The sequence below is a fragment of the Paracoccidioides lutzii genome (genome assembly GCF_000150705.2).
Source record: "Paracoccidioides lutzii Pb01 unplaced genomic scaffold supercont2.11, whole genome shotgun sequence".
Lineage (NCBI taxonomy): Eukaryota > Fungi > Ascomycota > Eurotiomycetes > Onygenales > Ajellomycetaceae > Paracoccidioides > Paracoccidioides lutzii.
This window is the reverse complement of record NW_015440957.1, coordinates 243,602-262,325: the sequence shown is the minus strand read 5'-3', so window position 1 is coordinate 262,325 and position 18,724 is coordinate 243,602. Positions and strand designations below refer to the sequence as shown.

At 46.0% G+C, this 18,724-nt stretch overlaps 7 protein-coding genes across 7 annotated transcripts; 3 read left to right on the top strand and 4 right to left on the bottom strand.

Moving 5' to 3' along the window:
• Positions 1 to 984: 984 nt before the first annotated feature.
• PAAG_04416 (hypothetical protein) lies at positions 985 to 2,135 on the bottom strand (the record flags this gene model as incomplete). The annotated part of the gene is made up of 5 exons (XM_015845268.1): positions 985 to 1,046; positions 1,103 to 1,207; positions 1,342 to 1,417; positions 1,491 to 1,940; positions 2,034 to 2,135. The coding sequence occupies 5 exons, from the start codon at positions 2,133 to 2,135 to the stop codon at positions 985 to 987; spliced, it is 795 nt and encodes a 264-aa protein (XP_015699494.1).
• Positions 2,136 to 4,178: 2,043 nt separating this feature from the next.
• On the top strand, positions 4,179 to 6,091 carry PAAG_11867 (hypothetical protein; the record flags this gene model as incomplete). Its single annotated transcript, XM_015847440.1, has 3 exons — positions 4,179 to 4,357; positions 4,490 to 4,601; positions 4,664 to 6,091. 3 exons carry the CDS (start codon positions 4,179 to 4,181, stop codon positions 6,089 to 6,091), a joined length of 1,719 nt encoding a protein of 572 aa, XP_015702928.1.
• Positions 6,092 to 7,186: 1,095 nt separating this feature from the next.
• PAAG_04414 (hypothetical protein) lies at positions 7,187 to 9,088 on the top strand (the record flags this gene model as incomplete). The annotated part of the gene is made up of 4 exons (XM_002793458.2): positions 7,187 to 7,456; positions 7,559 to 7,596; positions 7,660 to 8,048; positions 8,127 to 9,088. 4 exons carry the CDS (start codon positions 7,187 to 7,189, stop codon positions 9,086 to 9,088), a joined length of 1,659 nt encoding a protein of 552 aa, XP_002793504.1.
• Positions 9,089 to 10,345: 1,257 nt separating this feature from the next.
• Positions 10,346 to 11,413, bottom strand: PAAG_04412 (hypothetical protein; the record flags this gene model as incomplete). Its single annotated transcript, XM_002793456.2, has 1 exon — positions 10,346 to 11,413. One exon carries the CDS (start codon positions 11,411 to 11,413, stop codon positions 10,346 to 10,348), a length of 1,068 nt encoding a protein of 355 aa, XP_002793502.1.
• Positions 11,414 to 12,033: 620 nt separating this feature from the next.
• PAAG_04411 (hypothetical protein) lies at positions 12,034 to 12,429 on the bottom strand (the record flags this gene model as incomplete). Its single annotated transcript, XM_002793455.1, has 1 exon — positions 12,034 to 12,429. One exon carries the CDS (start codon positions 12,427 to 12,429, stop codon positions 12,034 to 12,036), a length of 396 nt encoding a protein of 131 aa, XP_002793501.1.
• Positions 12,430 to 14,021: 1,592 nt separating this feature from the next.
• PAAG_04410 (hypothetical protein) lies at positions 14,022 to 14,531 on the bottom strand (the record flags this gene model as incomplete). The annotated part of the gene is made up of 2 exons (XM_002793454.2): positions 14,022 to 14,093; positions 14,217 to 14,531. The coding sequence occupies 2 exons, from the start codon at positions 14,529 to 14,531 to the stop codon at positions 14,022 to 14,024; spliced, it is 387 nt and encodes a 128-aa protein (XP_002793500.2).
• Positions 14,532 to 16,337: 1,806 nt separating this feature from the next.
• On the top strand, positions 16,338 to 18,649 carry PAAG_04408 (UV DNA damage endonuclease; the record flags this gene model as incomplete). Its single annotated transcript, XM_015845267.1, has 3 exons — positions 16,338 to 16,895; positions 16,973 to 17,374; positions 17,453 to 18,649. The coding sequence occupies 3 exons, from the start codon at positions 16,338 to 16,340 to the stop codon at positions 18,647 to 18,649; spliced, it is 2,157 nt and encodes a 718-aa protein (XP_015699493.1).
• Positions 18,650 to 18,724: the final 75 nt, after the last annotated feature.

Here is an 18,724-nt window from a genome sequence, read left to right as displayed (position 1 = left end):
CTAGCCCCGGAAGGAAAATGCTGAGATAAATCCAACTGCCAGAAAGGGGTAGAAGTTGGTTCCCAAACAGTTCTATATTATCACTTCGGGGCTGCTTTGAATGCAAGTTATAAAAAGTATTTGCCGCGCTTATTTTTTCAATGCAGGGTTGAATTCCACTCAACATTATATCTATTTGGCTCATCTTATCAATCAGAGCAGAGCATCGAAAAGGAAATAATAACATGACAAAATGGATGGGGTTAAGACGGGAGTTGGCCATTGGAAAAATTATCGCCAAACTTTCAACCCAGATGAATGGCTGGATCTAGACTTGAGGATATTTAAAAAAAAAAATAAAATAAAATAAATAAATAAATAAATAAATAAATAAATAAATAAATAAATAAATAAATAAATAAATAAATAAATAAATAAATAAATAGAAACTCAAACTTCCGTGATGCAGGCGAACAGGAAACTCCAAAGGTCATGTCTGGTTCGATTTCTGGGAAGTTCTATTTCCTCCTTTATTTTAAGATGTCAGTTGTGGCTGTGCCCTTTGCGGAGTGTTAGAGACAGGCTGACTATAACTGAATGTTACCTTAAATTCAGCTTCCTTGCCGGTGCTAAAATTAAATCTCTCAACCCATCGAACGTCCGCTACGATGTTTATATTAGGGTTGGAGTAGTTGGTCATAAAGGTTGGATATATTATAATTATAATACAATTTTAAGAGTTTACCCGTGTCGACAGAGACCGCACTTGCAGTTGGTTGTGTCGGAAATGCGGTCTAGAATAAGTATATGACTGACACTTTTAAGGGAAAAGTTTATTGAAAAAAAAAAAAAAAAAAAAAAAAAAAAACTTATCGCTAGTTAGTTCCTAAATGAAAATACCTATAAGCGGGACAAATGAGAGAATAGCAGATTTGTAGGGTAATAGAAAGGGCTCTAAAATTTACTTTATTTGGCAACCATCCCGTCAGAGGAGCACGGACGTTGCTAGGATGCCAATGACCAGGCGGCATGCAACCAGTCGCGGAATTTCTGAGGATTGACATTAACTAGGGAATGCAGGTTAGGGGCCCCAAAGTCATAACAACCAGCTGTTGTTGCTAACAGGTGGTGAAGGCTCCATTGCTCCAAGATGTTGCTAGAAGCTTTCGCATGTGCCAGAGAAGTTTCAAGGGATTCGTCGGTAAGGAGAGTTTTTCAAATTGAACACCTGAAATTTTCATGAATGAGTTTCCACCTGCATTGCATGAGAACGAAGCCAGGTATACCGTATAACATATTAAATCTGAGACAGAGAGAGCGAACAACAAGGGTAAAAGGGTTAAAGAAATAAGAAAATCTCACCACGCACGTTTTCCACTACGTTCACAACATCACTTAAAGCCATACGCTCACCATAGACTCGAAACTCCGTCGGCCACTGCCGCAAGTCCAGCGCTGCAACAATATATATACCTCGCCAAATCCTGCGCTGACGTCATACACAGGCACACAGAGTCCCCCATCACATTGAAATACGGAATTTCAGTCGTCATAGTACGTATATTCATAAGGTAATCCCCTTCAGCGTCTATACGTGTGCTCTTGCCAATTTGGAAGGAAGCCATACCGCCCGGAGCAAAACGTTCGTAGAATATCCCACAAGCAAAAACGGCATACTCCATGCCGTACTTAGCATACCCTTGCAAGCGGGCAAGACTTCTCCTGTTTCCTCGGTCCAGGATGTCAGCTGCTGGGCGCGTAGATTGACTCCCCTCAAATTCTGATGGAACAAAGCGCCTGACGTGGAGTTGGGCAGCGGCATCAATTAGAGCTATTTCGGGCTGCCCTGATATGGTGGATATCACGGTGTCAATGCCGGTTAAGGCGTATTGAAGATCGTTATTGTCGCCGTAATCAACCTTTATAACTTGCCAACCTTTCGCGGTGAGGCCCGGGTTGTCCTGGAAATGTGACAGTCAGTGATTAAAGTGGGGCTGCAGGAGCTGTGATGTAGGAGTGGGTGGAGATTCTCGAGAACTATAAGATGTACATACATTTCGCGAGAGGAAAATAAACTGGTGACTAGTTAGTGTGGAGATGTAATAGGCAATGTATTGGGCAAGCCCACTAGTCCCGGCGATAGCGATTTTGATCATCGTCAAACTATGTGTGAAATTGGATGGCCCCAAAGTTCCGGGGATGTGGGATCAGGATTAGAAATAGGTAGCGGAAAGGAGGCATGCTACCAGCTGAGCCAACGCATGCATTTAATTTTCAATGGTTTTCAAAACAGGAAAAGGGCCGATAAATCTGCTGGCAGTGACTAGGCTTTAAACTTCAAGTCGACGTCGTGGCCTAGGTGTCCACGATAGGAGAGGAAGAAATGAGGACTTTGAAGAGAAATATATGAACTTAACCTGGGACATGTAGTGTGAAAGCAGGATTTCTCAAGAGCTTAACGTAGGTAGGAAGAAGAAGAAAAGGCTGTATTCTTCCGAAAAATATAGCAGAGAAGTATTTATAAAGACTTCTAGCCAAACAGCTAGGAGGATAAGCTGGCTGTATTTGGCCGACCGTGATATTCAGCTGGTAGCACAGCATGAACCCTAAAGTTCACATTCACAGTGTAAAGATATGAAGAGCGTATGGAATTGTAACCATTCGAAAATGGTTGGCTTCATAATTGCTTACCTCGTGGATTCTGTTGCTCTGCATGAACCAGTTCATGCCAATGCAGCATAAAAGAGTATATAGAAAGTATGTGAATTGCCTGCTAGCTGTAACAGAAAGTGAAAATGCAAGTACAAAGTTCAGATCAATAAATAGAGGGACGTTTTGGGTGCTTTGTAGCGGAAAACTTCCTGCAAGTATAACTTGAAAGTGAAGATGAAGATGGCTGCTGATCGACGAAGCCATGGGTGGGCCCGAAAGATGCACAACCAGTACGATGCCATCAGAATCCTTATTTGAGGCAAGCCCACTAGGACGCGTATGGCATAGGGCTTAGGTTACAGAACTTCAGTGAATATGGTCGGAGAATTATCAGGTAGACGAGATGAATGAGCCTGGAATGAAGCAGAAATCTGCAGGCACCCAGAGGAACGAAGGCGGGGCATCGAGTGATGAAAGTAGATAGCACTCAAGAAGCCAAAGGAACAACCATCCATGGGTTGTCCAGGAAATTGTCGCAGAGGGCTTACAGGCTGATATAACCGATCAGCCTCGGGGAGATGGAATACTTTCCTTCTCATAGCATAGGTGAAAGACGTATAGGCTCAGGGTGACAAGAAAACCCGCTGGACAGCGGGACTAGGCAGTGGAATGAGTTTCCCAGGCTCCAACAGTTGCTCCCCTATCGGGGACTTAGTAGAACGACTCCGGATAGATGGCGAAGTGAATGGCCTTCGAATCATCGTTTCGTACAGTCAAGCAATGGTCCATTCATGGAAACCACCTTAGATATCAAGATACTAATTCCATTTTCGCATTCAGAGTTGACAGGAAACGACTCCCAAAAAAGATTAGAAGAAGGACTCGGAAGGTCAGAGGTCAGAGGTCAGGGGATGCATTGTCCACGTGTGTTCGCGTATCTCTTGGCATCGCGGCAAACGCGTCTACATTTACCGAGATTACGCAGGGGATCTTCCATCGAAGAAAATGAAATGAAAAGACGGGACGTTGGGTTCATTAATTACCTCTTTGTCTTGGGTGATAATTAAAGAGAGTTCCTCTGATCGAAATTGTTCCATGGCTCATTTCTGTCTCTGTGAAGAATCATTCCGCTTCCCTTGGCGTACCACTGGACGGAAATGTCTGGTATCAGGAACAAAACCGCGTCAATCAACCAAAATAAAACGTTGCGATCGTTGTCATTGCACGACTTCGCATCGAGAATAAAAATATAAGTTGACTTGGAGAATCAGGAATGTTTTTTGGCGGTTGATATTTACTTCCCCCACTAGTAAACTACGGAAAGCTAAGCGACAAGCAGGACATAAATACCAACAGCCAAGGCAAACGAATCCACCTCACCCGACCTGGATGACCGTGCACCTCCGCGTCACAGCGCGACGCGAGCAAATATCACTCCTCGTCGTCCTCTTCTCCTCCCGCCGTGCAATCTCATTGTGACTTCTCCATGCAGTAGATTCTCCGTATCAAATTCGACACAATTGTCTCCAAACCCCTCGCCACCCATCATGGACAATCCCCAGCAATCATCGCCGCCAGAGGGTGCCAAGTCGTCTACGATGCCATCTGGAGACGCTACGAATAATAACTACCCTTTCCTGGTCCATTCTCAGAAGACATTGACACAGAATTTGCCTCCCAGGGTAAACAACAAAGCTCTGGCTCGGCAAAAACGTAGACGCACCAGGTACTTCACTACTCTCCAACACTCTGTTCTACGTCGACCGTGGTTCACGGCATTGTGTCTGCTATCTATGCTCCTCTCTTCAAGACCTTACAACATTCATATGCCATTTGTGGTTGCTAATTCGCATATTAGTCCTGATGACCAAAAAATATTAGAAGCGGAATATCATCGGAACCCGAAACCAGACAGGGCAAAGAGAGCGGAGATTGTCAACAGAGTTACATTGGGCGAGAAGGAAGTTCAGGTACGATTTAAGTGAAATATCTATGTATTCTGAATCAAGGTCTAACGCCATCTTTGATGAAGATATGGTTTCAAAATCGTCGACAGAATGATAGACGCAGATCCACACCCCTCCACCCAGAAGACTTCAGACCGTCCAAATGCTCTAGCTCGGACCAGGACGCGAATAATGACAACAGCACCGCGACTTCTGGCTGCCCCTCTACTCAATTATCTAGACCTAGCCAGGAGACTGCTAATCAGCTCGGTAACGTGCCACGCGAATGGATATCACCACAAAGCTCATTTGGGTCTGGAACGGGAAGTGATTGCGGAGGAATTCTTGATTCTTCTCAAATGAGAGCGTCGCAGATCACCAATATGTCTCAACGCGGGGAATTAAACGATCAAGTAGTCAGTCCGGAAGAGCAACCAGGCATATATAAAGAAGGCCCAGTCATACCAACCAATGAGCCATGCCATATCCCCTCCGCCAACCGCAAGCGGTCCAGATCTGAACCCGAGGCCTCAAACGCCAACTCAAAGAGCGAATACAGCCCACCCACTTCAAACACGTTTAAACCACCGTCACTACGCATATCGTTATCCTTTGACGGGGAAGCTGTTGTACGCAAGGAAGGAGAAATCACACCATCACCACAAAAGCCGATGGATTCAATACGCATTTCTATGTCTGCGGACGGTGAGGCACTAATCAGAGGTGCAAACGAGGAATCTCCCACGAAGGGTCACTCGTCTCTATTGAATTTCACCCGACCTGCTTTGGGAGGACTGCGGAGGAGCATCAGCGCTTTCCCCATTGGATCACTAAGGACAACCAATGACCAACAAGATCCCAAACCATTTGGGAGATCTCGCGACTCCCGTAACTGGGAACTTCATTGTGATACAGATGCCAGAACTGCGTTGTTAGGATCGAAAAATAGTCTTTCGTCTCTTGCATCTCGAACAGGAAAATTAGCTCGTCGAAAATCCGATCTGGGACAGCCCAAAGTTTTAATGCAGCGGACAAATCTCCCAAACACATTGCCACTGTCAGGAGAACCACGAGGGAAGCGGAAAAAGTTGTCACGTGCGATGTCATCCGTAGCTTGTTTAGAATCCGGTTACAAATCATTACCTTCAAAGACAGGAGATGGATCTCTAGAATACCATTTCGGCGATTCTGACAAGGAAAATTGGATTCCAGCTACACAAATATCTGCCTCCAGGCGCTCTCCTAGCAGCCAGAGGTCTCGTCGTGGGCTGCTTCAAAACCCCAGAGCCAACAATGAAAATGGTAGTAGTCAATCAGTCAACGGATCTAACAAAATGCAAACGAGCTATCGGGGCCAGCATCCAAATAGCACCCGTGGAGGGGAAGGGGGTGGAATTGAAAAGCTTTGCAGAGTACCTGACGACGTATCTCAGCTGATATCTGGTCCCAACCAAGATGAAGATTTGGACTGCATCCAAGGATTGCTGTCTTTGAGCCAGGGTGCATGGAAGTAGCTGACCGTGTTGGTCAACTGGCAATATGAACTATATTTTTGCTATATATTTTGAAAACTGTCATTGGCGTTCTTGGGGAGGCATGGCTTATTCGTGTAAAATAACAGCCATGCCTTATATGTGTCATTTTTATTTCATGAAACCCTGGTTTAATAAATCAATGTTGTTATTATATGTTTAAATTGTTTCTTTGTCCTCACAGTAACGCCACAACGATCCGATAACTAGCTAGTTACCTGATCGGAAAAAAAGATGACTCAACATCTCAACCAATTCGAGCGCTCACAATTTACCAAACTTTTGCACGTCGCTTTTTTCTTTTTGCATGAAAAAAAAAGGAAGATAAAATAAGGAAGAAAAAAAATAAAATTCCACTATCAGCAGATATTGCAGTGAAAAGAGCCCTTATTGACCCTTCTCACGTCAATCAATAAATTTGCGTGGCTGTGGATTATTTCCAGCCTATCACCTGCATCCCGCATTAAGTCAGCTTCTTGAACCGGCTTCCGCCGGCCTTACGACTCTCTTGCTGTGAGGAGCACGATTGCCAATCCAACTGCGATTTTCAGCAAATGTTCATATTTTGATTATGCACGTTTCCGCCTGTTTCTACTTTTTATGGGTATCCCCGCTCGTTCTTATCATTTGATACTTTGGTTTCCTCAGCTTGTGGGTATTTCTGGATTACTCTTTGCTTTCAATAATTTTGCTTGTTATAATTTGCCGCCCAGTTTTGTATGTTCCTGGTCCTCTGATGGGTGCAGCTACTTTTTGACAGGTGGGAGATGTTAGCAATAATCAGTTCCCATTGGTGCTGTGGAGAAGCAGAGCAATTCCAGATGCCACGCTTTAGCCAACCAGGTCATCTCCTTGTTTTACAGATGTGCACAGCCAGCAAAATAAATACTTCGCATATGCTCGTCTTTTGTTCTTGAGTTTTTTGGTTGCAATACCTCCGTCATTTTGGTTTCAGTCGTCAATATTGAACACCTAGAAACACGGGAGGAACGCAGACGTTCCCGTCCTTCTGTGGTTTCTATATCATCGCTGTCATTATCAGCTGCCTCCACAGTTTTTGCAACCAGGTCTATGATAATGGAATGCAGAGCTAACGGTCTATCGAAATCTACCAAGTGGCTCCAGATCTCCCCGCTCACATTCGACTTGCCTCTGTGTCCACGTTTGCATACTACGACCGGTCTATTTCAACATAAAGAGGGTTTCACAAGCCTCTCTACAATGCAGAGGGCCCCGCATGTGGGAATAGTCGGGGCAGGCGTAGCGGGCTTGAGGTGTGCAGATATTCTTATAAACCGCGGCTTTCGAGTAACTATTCTTGAAGCCAGAGACCGAATTGGTGGTCGTGTATGATCTGATTTTATTCATCTTTTGACAGCCCTTTCACTCTGATATTTCCAAAGGTAGTAATAATTTGATATATCGCTGACTTACTCTCCAATATGCTAGATCTGTCAAAGTGATGTTGGCGGGTTTGAGGTGGATGTGTAAGTGCAACTTCGGGTTTTATTTATCTTAGCGCAAGTTATAAAGCTAATATCTGTTCTCAGGGGACCAAACTGGATACATGGGACCCAAAACAATCCCATTGCTGATCTCAGCAACAGTACAAAAACCATTACCCATGCCTGGGATGGTTTGCCCCATGTTATTGATACTACTGGAGAGCCCCTAGACCATAACATTGGAACAAAACTTTCAGAATTTATATGGAAGATTATAGAAGATGCGTATGATTACAGCCGTGTCAATAAAGACAGTATCTCAGCCAACGAAAGTCTCTTTGACTTTATCAAGGAACGGCTGGAAGAAACTGAGTTTAGTCAGTATGAAAAGGAAAAATGCATTGAACTGTCCAAGCTATGGGGTTCATACATCGGGTCCCCAATAGACAGGCAGAGTTTAAGATTTTTCTTCCTCGAAGAGTGTTTAGAAGGGAGTACGCTGTTCTCCGTTCTTCTGTATCCTCTTTTTTTTCCCCACAAATTGATTAATTTGCTAACGCTTTTCCTTCTAGCCAATCTTTTTGTGGCAGACACGTATAAAAAAATCGTGAACGCAGTCGCTGCGCCTGCGCTCGAACGTGCTGAGATCCATTTCAATGACCCCGTGGTTAAAATCGAAGCAGAACAGCGAGTTTCTGAGACTAAACACCAAGTCCGGGCTGTAACTTTGACCGGGTCACAATATACCTTTGATGAACTTGTCACCACCTTTCCCTTGGGCTGGTTGAAACAAAACAAGTCCGTTTTTCAACCAGCACTACCAGCTCGTCTCTCTCTAGCCATTGACAATATTTCATACGGCCAGCTAGAAAAAGTCTATGTACATTTCCCCTCCGCTTATTGGGAACTTAAACCCAACGCAACGCCCATCACTAGTGCAAAACACTCCTTACCGGCCCTCCAGCAAAACTCTCAAGCCCAGCCCCCTAAGATATCTCCATTTACCGAATTTCTCTCCCCCACCTACGTCAATCACCCAGATTCCCCTTTTTGGAACCAAGAATGCGTCTCTCTTTCTGCACTCCCTGCCCCCTACGCCCATGCCACCCTTCTATTCTACCTATACGGCCCTTCCGCCAACTGCCTCATCTCCCAAATATCCCCCCTATCCCCAACCTCAAAGGAATACCACGATATCCTCAACAACTTCTTCCAACCATTCTACTCCCGTCTACCAGGCTATGACGCCTCGTCGCCTAATTGCCGCCCAACTGCCATCCTGGCCACGCAGTGGCAAACCGACCCCTGGTCGGGCAACGGCAGCTACTCGAATTTCCAGGTCGGGCTCGTGGAAGGGGATCGCGATATTGAAATTATGCGCGAGGGAATGGGTGTTGAACGGGGTGTATGGTTTGCAGGCGAGCATACAGCGCCGTTTGTCGGGTTGGGGACGACTTCTGGTGCCTATTGGAGCGGGGAGGCGGTTGCGGGGAGGATTTGTGAGTTTCTGGCTGGAGCGGGTGGGGAGGTGTGACCTTTCTGATCTGATTTGCTTGTGAGGGGGTATAGAAAGGGTTATCTAGGGCTTAAGTTTTGGTTATTAGATGCTTTCGGGGAGTGTGAGAAAACGACGCATATACCGTATGTCCCTTTGTTGTTGTTGTTTCTGGTTTCCTTGCTATGTTCATGGGGTGCTGAGCTGGGGCGGCATGGCCGCGGATTGATAACTGTGGAAATTTTAAGATTTATACCTAGCAGTAATCTCACTATTTTAGACTAGCTACTGAGGTTAGGGCCATGTCATCTCCTACGGATATATCCTTACTATTCATTGCTATCTATTATCCAAGCAACAAGCCATAGTTGCCGGAGACGTTGAGAGACGCATTTAATTTTGCAAACACCCATTTCGAAATTGCCTATAGATGTCAGCATCCCACAGGTCGAGGACTGCAGAAAAATCTCAGGTGCTAAGAGAAACGGTGATCTCAAGAACTTCCCAGAAGATCCACTCAATTTCATTAAGCAATGGCCAGTGCGTATAGGTGCGCCAGTCAGTTGAAGAACGGCATAATGTCATATACATATATATATATATATACCATACTTTAGCTTCACATATCCTTTTGCATGCAGAAATGTAAAATAGCAGTCGAAAATATATGAAACTGGTGCAAACACATGCACTGATGCATGCATGTAATCAAGGGTGGACATGAGAAAATGGAAACTTGAAACACCGTCCCTGACAGCTTGGGTTCCGAATCCGGCTGAGGTTGGGCTTATGGCGGGTGTTATGTTGAGAGTGAAAGTCGGATAATTGAGAAGTTTGACAAAGATATGAAAGATGAGATGGAAACTGGGTCAAAGAAGAGCCATCCTACGGATACACCACCATACAATTCTTGAATATATTCTCTATTCACCAATGAGAAAGTACAAGGATGATTCTTTATTCGTCAGGAAATAAAGAATCGGGTTAACTAATAGTTGCTAAAAAGGAGAGACTCGAACAACAAAGGGTAGAATGGGAAAAGAAGAAAAGAGTGGAAAGAAACAAGAGCGAATAGGGTATTGCAAGCCTTGCTCGACCAGCGCCAAACTGCTCATGACGTAAAAAAATTGACTGAAAATGGGACAAGGCAGTAAGTATTGTTACAAACACGCCAATAACGGGACAGAATCCGGAGGGGGGGAAGAGAGTGTTGGAGAAAGGAGACAGGACACACACAATTGATAGGTCGCGTGGCATGTAGGTGTGGAGCGTATGTGCATCTTCCTCATCACCACTTCAATCCTCCCAGATAGTTTCAAGATCCAGGTCTTGCCTTCCTTCCGCTCCGCAAACGCTCCAGCGCTTTCTCTTATCTGCTCTACCACCACCAAAAGAACCTAACCCGAATCGCGGATTACCCACCGGACTAGATGGGCCGGAAACTTCGATTGCGCTCCGTCTCCGATTGAAATCTTTGTTGTTGGCAGCGGCTGCAGCGGCTTTATCGGCAGCAGCTTTCAATTTCGCGATCCGATCGGCTTCGATGGCTGCAACTTCTGCATCAGGGGCATCCGGGATGTTTTCGAGGGAGGATATGCTGGGACTTCTCGAGCGAATGGTTGATGGTGTAGACGACAATGAGGAGGTAGAGGAAAAGGAGAAAGGGTATGACTCGTTGAACTTCGCGGGGAAAACTAGCGGAGATGATTGCGCAGAACTGGGGCTACTGCCGCTGCCGGGATGGAGGGGTGAGGAAGGTCGTCGTCGACCACTGCGGGGAAAAGTGTTATGAATTCCGGGAGACAATGGCGAGGTTGGTGGCACATTCAATTGAATCCTTGTTGATCGAGGAGTAGTTTGGAGCTCCGGATGCTCTGCTATCGTTTCCGACACGTTCAATGTGCCAATGGTTGGAGGGAAACTCTCTTCGACTGACAGGCGAAGGAAACTTTGCCGTCGTACGAACGAGTCTTGAGGACTCGAAGGGCGTCCTGGACTCCCGCTGAAGCCGTATCGCCCACGCGAATCGGGTCCCGGGGAGGAGTGTGCACGAGCCATGCATGGAGCACCTGGGGAGCTCGCGAGAGAACGTGAGCGAAGGTGTATTCCACCCAGCGAAGAATACGGCTTCGGGAAAATATTTAGGGTTGGAGAAAGGGGTGTGAGAATTGATAAGTCTGTTGATTTTACTATCGTAGGAGTAGTGCCATCATTCAAGGAGGGTGTGTCCGTTGTTGCACTTTTTGTTGAAGGAGGCGTGAAATTTCCGTTTGTCGTCGAGTGTTCCTTTGCATATTCGTCTGTGTATTCAGGAGGGCTGGGAGGAAGCGTGATGTCCTCTGGAGCCAACAGGGAGGAAGCCATGATGCTGTTACAAAAGCCGTAGAGAAGGAATATCCGTTTTAGGAGGCGTATGGATATAAGGTTGCAGAACACGGATGCATGCTTCGAGTGAGGAAAGAAAAGAGTGAATGGCAAGTTGCTGGGGATGATAAGTTGCACAGCGGTGTAGTGCTCCGGAGATGCCTAACAAAGACGATTCCCAGCAGTATTCCGGCCTGCAGTTTCAAGTCGAGGTTGTTGATATTGCACCGAGCCGAGCACTCAGGGGTAGGGAGTCGACGAAGGGGGGGGGGGGAGGAGACCGAAAGGGGCGTGAAGCGGCAAATTACCCTGATCTCCGGGAAAGGGGGGGGGGGGGAAGGCAAATGGTAACCAACCAAAATAAATTGCAGGACTATCCCGTCCAGTGGCCAGCCATGAGTGCGAGAGATGGCAGACGCACACAGACAACCAGCGGACCGGCGTTGAAGAAATGGAGCAGAGTTCAAGAAGGGGTAACAGAAAGAGGAAGAAAAAAAGTTTGTCTCGTAACAAGGGCCTTAATCAAAGGTTTCGTTGCCAGCAGCGTTGGAGCCTTAGTAATAAGGTTGGCGGCTGAGATACGCGGTCTGGGCGGATACAAGGTTTTGGGGGCTGAGCATTCAGGTATTTACGCGTACGGTACGCCGCTGGGGGGTGCGTGGGAGCTTGCGGCCATTGGCTGGGGCTGACTGAATGTGCCGGATGCAGTACGTATCGGTATGGTACTGGGGCGCGACGGGAACGGTAGGAATCATGACGCTGACACACACCTTCAGGCCCCAGGAACGGCCTAGGAACGGCCTTGTCTCGTGACTGCGGACGGTGTTGTCGATCTCGAGTCGTCTGCGGAGAAGATCTTGATATCTTGGTATCTTGGTATCTTGATATCTTGATGATTGCGATGTGGCTTGATGCGGAGTGCTAAGATCTTCTGATGTTTTTCCCTTCCCTTCTGTCTGTCTGTTCGTTCGTTCGTTCGCGCCACGTCTGCTGTGCCTCTTCAGCTTGCAATCCATGGATAGTTATTTTGTTTATTCATCTTCCCAAACCTTCCTCTCCGCATATTTTTTGTCCTGGCATTTTATTTCTAAAACAACTCCTGGTTGGTCGAATCGTTTCCTCCACCCTATCGCTATCCCCCTCGTCCAATGAACAAACTATATCAATTATCCCACGGCTCCTTGTGCCAAATCGTCTTCTGGACACTCATCCTCGTCACTTGCGCCCTACAGACGGTGCATGTGGGCTGCGTCCCCGCTGCCAACATCGCCTCTGACTGGGGGATACGGTATTCCGATCCAGAAACTTAAATATTGTACATTTCTTACAGTTTAAAATGAGTGAGGAAAAATACCAAATAAACTGCTCAACCTGTGGCAAAATATGTAAATGAAATTAACTTCATGTGACTCTTTGCTTTTTGTCAGATTCAAAACAAAAATTAATATACTGCAGTCAGGTAAAGGGTGAATATTTTTCATTTTTCATTTTTTTTTTCCCCTTTGAAAGGAAAGGGGAATGAAACTTTGTACAAATTAATTAGCCGAAAAGGAGAGTTAACCGTGACGACTGCAAATTTCCGATTTGTTACAAGGAAGAATGAATATGAAACTTTCATGTGAATAACTAATAACTGCTGAGGAGTTTCAGGGGGAATCCACATGTTCTATTTTTGTTGCTATTATCTTTATCCCCAATTTCCCATAAGCTCAAACATCACCTTGGCAAAAGGATTGGCAAACCAAAAGTTCCCACCATGCCCGGGATCGCGGCTAACGACATATTTACCCGCACTGAGGTCCGCAGCTAGTTTGTGGTGGGAAAAAAAAAAAAAAAAAAATCAGCTGCTGCCGGTCTGTTTAACTAACTTGGTTTCATTTTCGGTAAAATTGAAGCGCGTTTCCATATAAATGGGTCAGCCATCTGCCGAAATTACCCATTGACAATAAGAGATTAGTATATTTTCAATTCACGTCTACGGTCAAGCTACCCGGCATGAGCAATAAGCGGGAACAAGAAGAGCCAACGGCTCAATATGACCCAGCTGGGTTTTGAACTCGTTTGCGTAGGCCTCGGAGATAAAGTTGACCTGCTGGAAGATTGATCTTAATTATGATCGCCGCCAGGCAGACCAGGAATTCTAAGGAGTTGTGATAGAGGTATATTGATTGAGCCGATGGAGTGGAACATGAGCTAACACTTCCATGGGGCGCAGGGATATGAAATAATTGCGCTCATTATTCACAAGTTTCCCACAATAACGCCCCTATAGTTACACCCCACTCTCCGGGCGCTTATTGAGTCAACCCTGCGGGAGTGGCGGGTACAAGTTTTGGCCACTCGAGTTAACCAGTCAATGAAAGTATCCAGTGATCTTCACACACTAATCTGTCAGAGAACTGTACGCATGAAAGCAGAAGCAGAGAGGGAAAGGTTGGAAGTCGCTAATATTTGCTCCAGAAGAGGATATGTAAGAATATCTCACAGAAACTACTGGATGATAGAAAGACACAAATTGGTCGTAGCATTATCAGTAGAGGGGTTTACAATTTCCCCCCTCCCCCACTCTGCTATGAAATGGACTGTCTCTCTGCAGAAAACGAGCAGATCAAAACTCATCCTGAATTTCTAGTTCAAGGTAACCGTTACGCAATCTGACCGCTTCACAGATGGTTGATTCCTAGTTACACCAATTCATGGTAAAAAGGCCAAGGTGTGAAATTTTTCTTCAGTTTGGTTGACTGCTAATTTCGCCAAGTTTGGTCGCATCGCCAACTATGTTAAAGGGGAAACTAGCGCTGACCCTTGCTTTTGGGTACTTTGTGTCATTAAAAGAGACTCTTTCTTCCTCAAAGGTTAACACTGGGGTTGCGACGGTCCGTATGAACGTCTGGTGGTCATGTGACGTAGTATGTCGGAGCCATCCGATGAGTCGGGCGTTGCGTTTATTGGTTAAGGCGGAACGGTGCAATTCAGCCAAATGATTGGATTCATTTGCCAATCTAATAAATTCATCTCTCTTCTCCTTGGCTTGGTTTCGAGCATTCTGGTACACGGGTGTTCCTTGTCGAAGCGTTTCCGGATCACTGGTCATCGACCAGCCATTGGGTTGGGTCATCATGATATATCAAGAGCCAGTGTCTAGATCTTCTGATCTGACCAGATTAGTGGTATACATTTTGAGTTGACCCGTGATAAATAGATGTTAGGGCCTAGGCATTGTTATCATAGTTTGGCTCCTTTGTTAGCATAATCGAAGACGGTACATGTCCCGAGCTCCCAGTACGCCATCATGGCAAGCTTGGTGCAGAGCCACCGCTAAAGATCTATCCGGGCCTTTTGCCTCCAGGACGAAATTTGGGATCATCGGAAGATCATCTTGAGTTGATGGATTAATATGATTGTTTAAATCATGGAGAATTTGGCGATTGAGCTGCTCAGGACGGGCACCATAGAAATGATCTGTATTAGCCAAAGATCCATCTGTGAGAGGTGCAAGTTTACCAAATGGATAGTCCCCTCCAACACATTTAGGGTCGTCAACATCACCATCAAGACAGAGAACCACTGAAATTTAACCGGGTTCTCCTTAGATGCATGTGCATCTTGCTCCCTGAATTCTCCAAAACAGTTTTTGAAAACTCTGAAGGTGAAAGTGAAACTGGTGTTTGTAACAGAATTTCATGGATCTCAGTCCAGTTATCCGGTTTCGATGACTTCCGACCATCCCGATACCTATACTCCAGTGGATATATTTGGAGGTCAACGAGATTCTGCTGAAAATTTTAACTATGTCTGGTAGTATTTGTGGTTTTCGTGTTTTTTTTGGTGTCTGGGGTCTTAGAGGGCGGAGAAGGCCCTGCACGTCGCTTTACACGGGAAGCTCTGCCTGAACTCATTTGATTAAGGAAAGTCTCGGGGTTCGGGTACTAAATTTATCAGCATGGATGTGGTGTGCATGGCGTTACGATTGCTTTCATACAATATTTCTAAAACTCTAACAGGTCAGGCCCACCAAGCCTAGAAAACCTCCTTATCTGAGCTAAAATGGTCAGACGAACGGTTGCAAGGGAAGTCAGAGGAGAACTGACAAGCTTTACCCCGATTCCTCCACTGTGTAGAGGCTGGTGGGTAAAGCTTTTGTGACGGGCTTGACCCTAGGTTTCTTCGGTCCAACTCCCTTGACGCGCTCCTGGTTAACCAAATCTTTGACAAATTATCGCAAGAACATGAAATTGGCCAATTATTTTTGTCAATCTTCTGTCTTTTCAAACACTGGACTGTATGAAGAGTATGCTCAGAATGCTAGCACTTGCGTGATACTTTGGAGACCACCGATGAATACCATGCGGGTATTGAGGTTCTTGAGATGCTGGAATTAAGAGGGGAGCAGCAGTTGCGTTCTCGTAACAAACGCAGGGTGGGCGTGTGGCCGCCTAAAAACGTTGCCATGACTCAAGAAGCTTTGTTGAAGGGTTATATGAGTCTAGCGCTAGGACCGACATTGGTCCAAATACAGCCTCAACAATGCGCCCCGCAAATAGAGTAACTAGAATAAGTTAGGAATGCTGCAGCTAAAACACAGGAAAGTTCCTTGATATTGCTGGGTTTGTATTGGCAGAATCATACAGCAACCACCAAGACCAACCCTGCATGATTGGTGGTTGGGTGGGAATAAGCCCAGATGAGTAGCTAACTGCGGAGTATTATTCCTGTTGTTTTGGCTCAACAATGGGAAAGTTAATGGCTAATTTTACCTAATCATTTCAATATTTAACGTTATTTAGCGGTAACTAACTAACTAGACGCGAACGAGCCGTAACTCTATCCAGCCCTATCCAACTTTGTAATGACCAAATTAGAGACTGATCCAACATGCGATAAGCCACGTTCATGACATGAGCTCAAATTATTCATATGGATCATGCCCGGGTTTGCAGCCCTGCATTTAAAGCATGCTCTTCAAATCCATATTCCTGTTAGACAATTACTCCATCCCTCTCTCAATTCTCGCCCAAGCCAATTCAATCTCCACGTTCTCGCAACCAAATATGGTCGTACCCCACCGTCGCAAACCCTTTCCCATGCGTCGCATACATCAAAAATTCAGCATAAGACGCCCTCCCTGAAATTTAGTGAGCGGAGAGACAATATTTCAACTCTACCTACTGTCGATCGAGCTGCGCAGATGGCTGCACTAGCAAAACCATCTTTGGCTGCTCAGGACCCATCAATTGATTCCATTGAACCAACCATGTCCAGCCCATTGCCCCCAAATGCGCCAATTCATACTGAAATCCCTGTTTCCAAACCGAAATGCCTATTAACAGATACCCGCAAGAACTCTACCGCTGGAATCTTTGATCCAGAGGTCAATGTTGACGTCCTCGCTGACAAAGAGGAGGTCAAAAAAGCGCTATCGCGGCCTCCTCCAATAAATAGCGGCTATCTACCACTACCATGGAAAGGCCGATTGGGATATGTTAGTAACTACTGTTAAGCACTCAAAGCAGAGAACCTATCCCATGCCTCTCCTCATCGCGCTGAACAAAACCCTAGGCCTGCTTAAACACCTATCTGCGCACCTCTAATCCCCCCATATTCTGCGCACGCACCTGTCGCATCTCCTCAATTCTCGAAAACCGCCACCCTCTCCAGGATGCCTCGCAGCCTCCCCACCGGACGAAAAACAGGCCTGACCTGACCCAGCCGCCCGATGTGGAGCGCGGAATAGCATACGTACAAGCCCTTGGTCTCGCGAATGCGCGGGATATTGTAAAGATTCTACATTGGAATGAGCGCTACGGCATAAAATTCATGCGCCTTTCGAGTGAGATGTTTCCGTTCGCGAGCCATGCGGAGCATGGATATAGCCTGGAACCGTTTGCGGCGGATGTGTTGGCGGAAGTTGGGAGGGTTGCAGCAGAGTTCAAGCACCGGTTGACTGTTCATCCAGGACAGGTATGTGATGAAATTTTCCTTTCAGATTATCTTGACTTTTGGAATTGTACTAATTGTCTTGATTTGACTATTAAACAGTATACGCAATTAGCTTCACCGCGCTCGAGTGTGATAGAGAACTCTGTCCGGGATCTCGAATACCATGCTGAGATGTTGCGATTACTGAAATTACCACCACAACAGGATCGCGATGCCGTCATGATTTTACACATGGGCGGCGTCTTTGGCGATAAGCAGGCTACGCTTGATCGTTTTCGGCAAAACTATAAGACGCTATCAACAGATATTAAGAACCGCCTTGTTCTGGAAAACGACGATGTGAGCTGGACCGTCCATGACCTACTACCTATCTGCGAGGAGTTGAATATTCCCCTCGTGCTCGATTATCACCATCACAATATCAATTTTGACGCGGACAAGATCCGGGAGGGAACGTTGGGTATCATGAGTCTCTACAGGTGCATATCGGCTACGTGGTCCAGGAAAGGCATCACACAGAAAATGCATTATTCAGAACCGACTCCGGGGGCGCTTACGAAAGCGCAACGCCGCAAACATAACTCCCGTGTGCAGATGCTACCGCCTTGTGACCCTACCATGGACTTGATGATTGAAGCTAAGGATAAGGAGCAGGCTGTCTTTGAGCTTATGAGAATATACAAGCTCCCGGGCTTTGAGAAGATTAATGATATCATCCCTTTCACGCGATCGGATGATAATAAAGTTAAGCGCGGTGGCAATGGGAATGGGAAGAAGAAGGCGATGCGGAAGAAGGCATCTTCCACGCAGCAAAAATCCAGTGTTGAATTGGATAATGAAGAAGAAGAAGAAGAAGAAGAAGAAGAAGAAGAAGAAGAAGAAGAAGAAGAAGAAGAAGATGATGATGAAATATTGACAACTATCCCGGAGGAGGAGGTTGGCATGGGCGGACCAGAAGGTCGCGTGTACTGGCCTCCCGGCATGGAGCAGTGGTTATATCCAGAAAAATGCACAACTTCTCTCGGGATTGCAGAGGCAATCGTGACGAAGAGCAGCGGAAGCCCCGTGCTAACTACGGCCTCTGCGCCACCACGGAAAAGATGGAGATCGGCTAAGGATACTGATACCCCATATGCGAAGGCTGCTGTGGAACAGCCAGCTGCGGCGAATCGACGGAGGGCTAAGGAGACTAGTATCAAATCCTCTGGCGGTGAAGAGGGGACTGCCGCTCCTCTCTCTGCTGCGGAAACGCAGACTACTCGTTCGCTGAGGACGAGGAGGAAGAAGGTCGACTAATGCGGAGGATGTGTCTTCATGGCAAGCTTGAAATGGCAAATGACTTTTACATTTTTATCAAGGAATTATTGTGTA